The sequence below is a fragment of the Astyanax mexicanus genome, unplaced genomic scaffold (assembly GCF_023375975.1).
Source record: "Astyanax mexicanus isolate ESR-SI-001 unplaced genomic scaffold, AstMex3_surface scaffold_44, whole genome shotgun sequence".
Classification (NCBI taxonomy): Eukaryota; Metazoa; Chordata; class Actinopteri; order Characiformes; family Acestrorhamphidae; genus Astyanax; species Astyanax mexicanus.
In genome coordinates this window covers 440,010-449,909 of record NW_026040054.1, presented here as the reverse complement: position 1 = coordinate 449,909, position 9,900 = coordinate 440,010, and the positions used below count along the sequence as shown (strand labels likewise).

Here is a 9,900-nt window from a genome sequence, read left to right as displayed (position 1 = left end):
AATTGAAAAGTGCTTTTTTCACATTTCTGAGCAAAATTTGGTCCAATTTACCATGCCCATGCATTTTCCCACTCATTTGAGTCATTTTTCATGAAAAAAAACAAGTTTTCATGAATGGTCAAAATTTTTGCCAAAATGACATACCGCGGGGTCTACGTTTTTTTCTGATTTGGGTCAAAAATTTAAAAGTGCCTTTTGACACATTTCTGAGCAAAATTTGTCCCAATTTACCATGCCCATGCATTTTCCCACTCATTTGAGTCATTTTTCATGGAAAAATCAAGGTTTCATGAATGGTCAAAATTTTCACCAAAATGACATAAGGTCTACGTTTTTTTCTGATTTGGGTCAAAAATTTAAAAGTGCTTTTTTCACATTTCTGAGCAAAATTTGGTCCAATTTACCATGCCCATGCATTTTCCCACTCATTTGAGTCATTTTTCATGGAAAAAACAAGGTTTCATGAATGGTCAAAATTTTCACCAAAATGACATACCGCGGGGTCTACGTTTTTTTCTGATTTCGGTCAAAAATTGAAAAGTGCCTTTTGTCACATTTCTGAGCAAAATTTGGTCCAATTTACCATGCCCATGCATTTTCCCACTCATTTGAGTCATTTTTCATGGAAAAAACAAGGTTTCATGAATGGTCAAAATTTTCACCAAAATGACATACCGCGGGTCTACGTTTTTTTCTGATTTGGGTCAAAAATTGAAAAGTGCTTTTTTTTCACATTTCTGAGCAAAATTTGGTCCAATTTACCATGCCCATGCATTTTCCCACTCATTTGAGTCATTTTTCATGGAAAAAACAAGGTTTCATGAATGGTCAAAATTTTCACCAAAATGACATACCGCGGGTCTACGTTTTTTTCTGATTTGTGTCAAAAATTTAAAAGTGCTTTTTTCACATTTCTGAGCAAAATTTGGTCCAATTTACCATGCCCATGCATTTTCCCACTCGTTTGAGTCATTTTTCATGGAAAAAACAAGGTTTCATGAATGGTCAAAATTTTCACCAAAATGACATACCGCGGGTCTACGTTTTTTTCTGATTTGGGTCAAAAATTGAAAAGTGCCTTTTGACACATTTTCTGAGCAAAATTTGTCCCAATTTACCATGCCCATGCATTTCCCCACTCATTTCAGTCATTTTTCATGGAAAAAACAAGGTTTCATGAATGGTCAAAATTTTCACCAAAATGACGGTCTACGTTTTTTACTGATTTGGGTCAAAAATTGAAAAGTGCCTTTTGTCACATTTCTGAGCAAAATTTGTCCCAATTTACCATGCCCGTGCATTTTCCCACTCGATTGAGTCATTTTTCATGGAAAAAACAGTGTTTCATGAATGGTCAAAATTTTCACCAAAATGACATACCGCGGGTCTACGTTTTTTTCTGATTTGGGTCAAAAATTGAAAAGTGCTTTTTTCACATTTCTGAGCAAAATTTGGTCCAATTTACCATGCCCATGCATTTTCCCACTCATTTGAGTCATTTTTCATGGAAAAAACAAGGTTTCATGAATGGTCAAAATTTTCACCAAAATTATATACCGCGGGTCTACGTTTTTTTTTTATTTGGGTCAAAAATTGAAAAGTGCTTTTTTTCACATTTCTGAGCAAAATTTGTCCCAATTTACCATGCCCATGCATTTTCCCACTCATTTGAGTCATTTTTCATGGAAAAAACAAGTTTTAATGAATGGTCAAAATTTTGTACTGTCAGCTAGCCCCCTGACAGTTTTTAGTAGTGCCGGCATACTGTCAGGAAGCCCCCTGTCAGTTTTTAGTACTGCCGGGTACGTGCCTGGCACTGCCGGGTCGATGAAAAAGTGGCTGGCGTAGCAAGCCCCCTGACAGTTTTTAGTAGTGCCGGCGTACTTTCAGGAAGCTACCTGACAGTTTTTAAAACTGCCGGCGTACTGTCAGCAGGCTCCCTGACAGTTTTTGAAACTGCCGGCTTACTGTCAGCAAGCTCCCTGACAGTTTTTAATACTGCCGGCGTACTGTCAGCTAGTCCCCTGACAGTTATTAATAGTGCCGGCGTACTGTCAGGAAGCTCCCTGACAGTTTTTAATACTGCCGTCGTACTGTCAGGAAGCTCCCTGACAGTTTTTAATACTGCCGGCGTACTGTCAGCTAGTCCCCTGACAGTTTTTAGTAGTGCCGACATACTGTCAGGAAGCTACCTGACAGTTTTTAAAACTGCCGGCATACTGTCAGCAAGCCCCCTGACAGTTTTTAGTAGTGCCGGCGTACTGTCAGGAAGCCCCCTGACAGTTTTTAAAACTGCCGGCATACTGTCAGCAAGCCCCCTGACAGTTTTTAGTAGTGCCGGCGTACTTTCAGGAAGCTCTCTGACAGTTTTTAATACTGCCGGCGTACTGTCAGCTAGCCCCCTGACAGTTTTTAGTAGTGCCGGCGTACTGTCAGGAAGCTCCCTGACCAGGGCCGCCGCTCTGCATACGCAGACAACGCAGCCAGCGTTAGGCCTCAACCATTTTGCAGTTGCAGGGAGCCAAACTGACTGAGAATGAAATGTGTTGAAATTATGACATTATTAAATTTAAAACCCAATGTGAATTATTTATGATACGCTCATCTTTTTTGTCTTTAAACATTGCATGGGGCACCTACTCCACTACTTAAAAGCGGCACGTTATTATTTTTGTGCATAATATAATGCCCCCACCCCTATTGCCTGAAATGGCACGGCTCGGTTTGCTCTGTTGGTTGTTGCCAGATGTGACATTTTCCAGTCAAATAAATAATCAAAAAATGCATGGAGGCGCTAAATCTTGCGCATGTTTAACCATTTTTAAAGTGTATGTGGCCATTCTATACAAAAACTTGTCCAGTGCAATATTTGTGTAAGTTAAAAACTTAAAATAAAATAAACAAATAGGGGGCCTCCCTGACCAGTTATGCTTAGGGCCTCCAAAACCTTAGCAGCGGCCCTGTCCCTGACAGTTTTTAATACTGCCGGCGTACTGTCAGCAAGCCCCCTGACAGTTTTTAAAACTGCCGGCGTACTGTCAGGAAGCCCCATGTCAGTTTTTAGTACTGCCGGGTACGTGCCTGGCACTGCCGGGTTGATGAAAAAGTGGCTGGCGGGTGACGTCACGCAGACCCACCACTGCCGCCCGTCTCCCGGCAGGCAAAGATCCAACCCCAACTGTTTGGACGTTTAACTATGACCACAACTTGGAGGACAATATGCAGTTAAACATTTGATCTTCGGACTAGGTAACTTTTTTTGGACGTTATGGTGACAGGTGCAGGAAATTGACATTATTAAAGAATACATATCATTTTTTATTTATAATATATCAACATCATTGTTATAAATATTGTTAATCAGTATGAATATAGACTATTTGATTAAGCGTCATTTATTAATAATTATTTATTATTAATTATTTAGTAGATTATATTTTTGTATCAATTTAATTAATTAACGAATTTAGGTATTTATGTATGTATTTTTCTATTTGAAAATGCAATCTGTGCGGAAAATTGTTAGGTTGATTTTAACCAGTCAACACCACTCTGATTTGCTGAGACCGCACTGATCACAACCATAGACTGTATATAAGTATAGACAGCACGACAGGGGTTGAAAAGTGAAGCCACAACGTCTCTGGTTTCAGTACAGCTTTTAACCCTAAAGCCTATTTCCATTCAACTGAATGAAAGATGACGGAATTTTTATCTAAAATTACACATCCAGGATTTTTTTGGAAAGTTGATTTCTGTACATTCTGCAAGCCCCACTCCTTTGTTAATAACCACAGTGTTTTTTTTTTTTTTTTTTTTTACAGTACCCTCAGGAAAACTTTCTCTCCAGTTTTTTTTTTTGGTAAGTGGATCATTTCTCTCCATCAGTTCATTAGTATTCATACTGTAGATCCATGCGGTTCTTGACTCACTTTCCAACTCGCGTTTTAGGTTTCCAAACCAAAGATTTATTTCTTTACAAAATAATACACAAGAAAACTGAACAAAAAACGATTAAAATGCTTATAAACAGAAAACTAGGTACTTATATTCATGTTCCTAATTCCTAAATCCTAAAACTGCGGTCAGAAAAGGTCTTGTTTTTTTCTCCTGCCCAAAAAACACTGTAATTATCCGAATCTAACCTGCTACAGGTGCCTAGTGGTAACACACATTTCTAATGCTGTTACTGTTATACTAATACTGTCCCTTACACATACTTCGTTCTTCTCCATAATTTTAGTATTTACATTACGTTTAGCCTTAGGTACTTAACGATAGTTAACTAGGTTAGCCAACTCAGGTTAGCTAAGTAAAGTAACTAAACTTGTTTGGTGAAAATTACGTGGAGTGGGCGGGGTTTGTGCAGTCACACGGCCCCGCCCCCCGCCTCCCACCTCTGTCACGCCAGTTCTGGCTCCAATTTGCCTCTACTGCCTCTGCAAGCGCAGGCAAGATGGCAGCTTCCATTTCGGCCATATTTTGGCTTTAAAACGCCTTAATGAGAGTAAATGGGGACCGTCCAGACCATACTTTTATACAGTCTATAATCACAACCCAAACTCCACAACGCGCCAAGCAGCACATTTTTAGTTGCTGCGGAAGCACAGCTCATTTAGGCTCAGCTCAGCTCACCTCAGGACTTGTTGTGCTACTAAGATATAAGGTAAGTTCGACCAGGTCCTTTATTTTATGATCATGTATGTGTTTGTAGTGTCTTACACCACCTGCACGTGCTGGCCTTGCCTCTCTTTCTAGGTAGTTAGCTAACGTTAGTTGTCTAAGGATAGCTAAACATTGCCATAGTTTAAATGTAATATGAATTGCATTTGAAAATGAGCAGATTTTTGAAACTTGTCTTATGAATAAGCTAATTTGAAATAGTTTTGTTTGTGGGAAAAACCTAGATAAAATAGCTTCATGACGAAGTGTGAGAAAATTAAAACAGCACAATATTTTTCCTCAGGTGTAAGCTTAGTGTTGTTAGCTTAGCATTAGCTCAGTGTTCGTGTGAAGAATAAAGTTAACGTTATATGTAAATTTCATATAAATAAGCCAACTTGTTGTTGAAATTGTTTTGTTAAAATACTGCACATATTTCTGGTCAGGTGTTAAAAGTGTATCCCCGCATTATATTAGCATTAGAAGTAACGTTAAGTAACTTACATGTAAATATTATGTAAATACGCCAATTTTAAATAGTTTGTTGTTGGAAAAATTCAATAAAAAAGCCTAGCGATTAAAAAAAAACCTTGCAAGATTAAAACTGCACATATTTCTCGTCTAGAGTTCAATGAATGTGTATTCCCACCATTAGCTTAGCATCAGCATGAAGAATGTAAATATTATATAACGTTAAATAAGCCAACTTTAAATAGTTTGCTATTGGAAAAACTTAATTAAAATAGCCTAGGGGTGAGACAAGGTCTGGAAAGATTAAAACAGCGGAATATTTCCAGTCCAGAGTTAACTGTGTTTTTGTAAAAGTGTATGGCTCCCCCGCTGCAAAAAGCCTGCAGTGTGTGGAGCGGTAGAGCTTAGATCGGGCCCAAAAATCCAGCCCGACCCGGCCCAAATCCATGCACTTTCTGCCCGAGCCAGACCCGACCTGAGCCATAAACTGTCATTCTGAACCCGAGCCATTTTTTAGTAATTAGAGCGTTAAAATTGAGCTATTTAAAACATTTTCGGGCTGTTTGAATTAGCGAAATCTGTTAAGAATTATGTTAAATAACCTTGCGACGCTGAAGAAGCATAGACCTATTATTATTTTTTTTTTTTTTATTCGCTTCTTTCTTTCTTTATTCCTTGTCTGTTGTACAGGCAGTGTGAGGTTGGTGGATGGTGGCAGTCGCTGTGCTGGGAGAGTGGAGGTTCTTCATAGAGGGCAGTGGGGAACAGTGTGTGGTGATGACTGGGATATGAGTGATGCTGCAGTGGTGTGTAGAGAGCTGGGCTGTGGAGAAGCTGTAGATGCACTGGGCAAATCTCATTTTGGATCAGGATCAGGACCAATCTGGATGGATGATGTGGACTGTAGTGGATCAGAGTCTAGACTGAAGAACTGTAGATCACCAGTATGGGGTAAACATGACTGCAATGAAACCCACAATTCTGGAGTCATCTGTTCAGGCAAGCTACACTATGTTCATATAATATGTGCACTGTATTGAATAGTTACATTGTGTGTCTGTGCTGTCTGACTTTCATTTATTAAATCCTGTTGTTATCTCATTGTTTATGCTCTTGTGATATTTTAGGAGCCAGGCTGGTTTTAGGTTCTCGCTGCTCTGGGAGAGTGGAGGTTCTTCATGGAGAGAGCTGGGCCACAGTGTGTGATGCTGACTTTAACCAGCAGGATGCAGAGGTTGTGTGTCGAGAGCTGGGCTGTGGTTCTCCTGTGAAGGTTCTGGGAGCAGCTGCGTTTGGTAGAGGGGAGGGTCAGGTGTGGTCAGAGGTGCTTCAGTGTAGAGGAAACAAATCTCAGACTCACTTCTGTCCAAAATCATCTTCACTCAAACACAACTGCTCCCATGATAATGATGTGGGACTGGTGTGTGCAGGTAAGAACTGCATTCAGCACAATGAGCCTGTGACTTCATCTATTCCTACTTAGACAGCCCTCTGTCTCAGTAGCTCAGCCCTGTGCACCATTACCTGTTTGCCATTAAGACCTGGTGAAATTAAATATTTGTGACTTATTATATTGTTTGTTTGGGGTGAGGGTGTTATGTTTGTGCAGCATTACTGTTCTGGCATTTGTTTTTTAGTGGATAATAGTGTAATAAAGTGTAGGGGATCTGTGTTTGTCTAGAATACCTTGCAGTGTGAGTTTAAAAACATTAAAAACACAGCTAGCAGAAACGTCCTGATGGATAGCACTAATTATAAACACAATAGACTTTGGACAAATGTAATGAGTTTCTCTAGTCTAACAGACACAAGAGACTGTTGTTTTGGAGATAATTTGTGGATTTTTGGAGCTGCAGTAACACATTATACAAAATGGCTACAGCAACATGTATCCATGTGAATCACATGTAATATTCTGGGTTGGAGTGGAACAGACTTAGAATACTTGTACTGGCAGCACATAGTTTAAAAGCAAGAATGGTGAATTAAGTATGTGTCTACTGTTCTGTTCCTCCAGTCCATTAAGCAGGTAACAAGACTGGTGGAGGTCATATAGTGTCTGGAAAATAACTGCTCACAGGATTGCCAACAAATTAAAAGTCTATGTGTATCTTTCTTTTTTATTTTTGTTATTTTGAAACTGTAAAGGGAAAAAATATTAAAAATGCTAAATAGACGTGTCCACTTCAATGTTATGTGTTCTAAACATTAGGTCATTTTTATTTCCTTCTGTAGTCACAATAATATACATTTTGATTAGGGGTGTCCTATGCTGGAGTTATCTGTTCAGGTAAAACGCTGTAAACAGGGACTGTACATTATCTGCCATGTAGGCAAAGTGTACAGCACATATGATTTTTCTTTTTAACCCACCCTAAATCCTTGTTGATTGCCAAGGTAAATTGGTATGTTTAAACTGAGCAATCACCAAACTGTGCTGTACACTGGAATTCTCAACCAACAATTAATTTACTGATTTTTTTTTTTACTGATTTCATAATTTTGCTGATCCATATTAATTTGTTTAATGTAATTCATAGCTTTACTGAACTTATTTTGAATCCTTATACTCTCTTTAGTTTTTTCCAATGCATTTATGAATCATTCATTGTGCAATATTTAGCATCATCATGCTTAATCATTTATCATTACTGATAAATAAGCTTTCTTTTTTTCATGGTAATTTTTAGGAGTCCTGCTGTTAATGGCTCTCGCTGCTCTGGAAGAGTGGAGGTTCTTCATGGTGAGAGCTGGTTCACAGTGTGTGATGCTGACTTTAACCAGCAGGATGCAGAGGTTGTGTGTCGAGAGCTGGGCTGTGGTTCTCCTGTGGAGATTCTGGGAGCAGCTGCTTTTGGTAGAGGGGAGGGTCCGGTGTGGTCAGAGGAGCTTCAGTGTAGAGGCAGCGAATCACAGATTCACTTCTGTCCAAAATCATCTTTACTCAAACACAACTGCTCCCATGATAATGATGTGGGACTGGTGTGTTCTGGTAAGAGCTGCATGTTTGTGATTAATGTCATTAAGATTAGCTCAATGTTTATGTAAACTTTTTGTAATTCTGTCAAAAATGCAAATGTCTTGCTATTATTTCAGTTTTCAGCCACAATTCTACTTTACATCATTAATAGTGGTGAAAATACATGTTTTTTTCCATTCTTTCTCAATGTCTTGGTCTGTCTTACTCACTGTTGTACAGGCAGTGTGAGGTTGGTAGATGGTGACAGTCGCTGTGCTGGGAGAGTGGAGGTTCTTTATAGAGGACAGTGGGGATCAGTGTGTGGTAATAACTGGGATATGAGAGATGCTGCAGTGGTGTGTAGAGAGCTGGGCTGTGGAGAAGCTGTAGATACATATCATGAGTCTTACTTTGGATCAGCATCAGGACCAATCTGGATGGATAATGTGCACTGCAGTGGCTCTGAGTCTACACTGAGGAACTGTGAATCAGCAGGATGGGGTAAACATAACTGTGATCATTCTAAAGATGCTGGAGTCATCTGTTCAGGTAAATTGTATCAGTAAATTATTTTATGTTCCCTTCTGTTAACTAGGAACAGGAAACTGTTCATAATATATCATACATGTAAAACAAAGTCTTGTAAGTGGTGGGAAAGGACCCATTTTAGAGGCTTAGGGTCCAGTTAAGCGTAGTAGTACTGTTTGTAAGGAAACAGATAGCGTTCATTTAGTCAACTTTTCCACTGAAGGTTAAATGCCATATCTCTTTTGACCATTCTTGCTGTGTTAATGTCAGAGATTCAATGACATGGAAAGACATCTTCATGTTGAAGCAGTGACTCACATATGTTTAAATTCAGCTTTATGTTCACAATTTTTAGGAGTCCGGGTGGTTGGTGGTTCTCACTGTTCTGGGAGAGTGGAGGTTCTTCATGGAGAGAGCTGGGTCACAGTGTGTGATGCTGACTTTAACCAGCAGGATGCAGAGGTCGTGTGTCGAGAGCTGGGCTGTGGTTCTCTTGTGGAGGTTCTGGGAGCAGCTGCTTTTGGTAGAGGGGAGGGTCCGGTGTGGTCAGAGGAGCTTCAGTGTAGAAGAACTGAATCTCAGATTCACTTCTGTCCAAAATCATCTTCACTCAAACACAACTGCTCCCATGATAATGATGTGGGACTGGTGTGTGCAGGTAAGTGTTTTTCAAAAAAATGTTTCCCATTTTTACTCTTACTAGTTCATAATTCGGTAAATTTTTCTTGTTCTTATTTTCTCTTACACAGACAGTGTGAGGTTGGCGGATGGTGGCAGTCGCTGTGCTGGAAGAGCAGAGGTTTTTCACAGAGGACAGTGGGGAACAATTTGTGGTGCTGGTGCAAATTTCATAGCGGGTTTTGTCATGTGTAAAGAGTTGGGCTGTGGAGAGCCGTTTAGGACTGATGCAGCTGTTCCAGGATCTGCACCGATCTGGATTAGTCATGTGAAGTGTACTGGATCAGAGTCTACACTGAAACACTGTGGATCATTAGGGTGGGGTGAACACAGCTGTAATCATAATATGGATATTGAGCTTACCTGTTCAGGTATGTTTTAATTAGACAAAAACTGTAATACGTACGTATTACATGTATTACATTTGTGAACTTTCTGAGAATGTTTCGACACATCATAGACAAAATCAAATCAGAGATCATATGATGGAATGTCACTGTTTTGTATACCTATTCCGTATTAAATATTCTATTACATAGTAAATTCTGACAGTTACAGCTAATGTGAGAAGCAGCGATGTTTTTTTTTAACATTTACTTTGA

At 39.4% G+C, this 9,900-nt stretch overlaps 2 protein-coding genes across 17 annotated transcripts in view; both read left to right on the top strand.

Moving 5' to 3' along the window:
- Positions 1 to 4,403: 4,403 nt before the first annotated feature.
- Positions 4,404 to 7,309, top strand: LOC125795228 (soluble scavenger receptor cysteine-rich domain-containing protein SSC5D-like). Its single transcript, XM_049473725.1, has 3 exons — positions 4,404 to 4,666; positions 5,824 to 6,132; positions 6,261 to 7,309. Exons 2-3 carry the CDS (start codon positions 5,922 to 5,924, stop codon positions 6,614 to 6,616), a joined length of 567 nt encoding a protein of 188 aa, XP_049329682.1. The 5' UTR covers positions 4,404 to 4,666; positions 5,824 to 5,921; the 3' UTR covers positions 6,617 to 7,309.
- A 128-nt stretch (positions 7,310 to 7,437) lies between these two features.
- The window catches only part of LOC125795227 (deleted in malignant brain tumors 1 protein-like), a 36,515-nt gene continuing 34,052 nt past the window's right edge, over positions 7,438 to 9,900 (top strand). For all 16 annotated transcript variants that reach the window (XM_049473719.1, XM_049473718.1, XM_049473716.1 and 13 more), the window contains exons 1-3: positions 7,438 to 8,125; positions 8,333 to 8,641; positions 8,976 to 9,082. In XM_049473719.1, the coding sequence (XP_049329676.1) occupies positions 7,810 to 8,125; positions 8,333 to 8,641; positions 8,976 to 9,082 (732 nt within the window). In that variant the 5' untranslated portion in view covers positions 7,438 to 7,809. The remainder of the gene's footprint in view (positions 8,126 to 8,332; positions 8,642 to 8,975; positions 9,083 to 9,900) is intronic.

Coding starts and splice junctions, on each gene's coding strand:
- LOC125795228 (XM_049473725.1), top strand. CDS start 5,922: ATGAGTGATGCTGCAGTGGTGTGTAGAGAGCTGGGCTGTGGAGAAGCT. Junction 6,133..6,260: donor TTCTGGAGTCATCTGTTCAG/GCAAGCTACACT, acceptor GTGATATTTTAG/GAGCCAGGCTGGTTTTAGGT.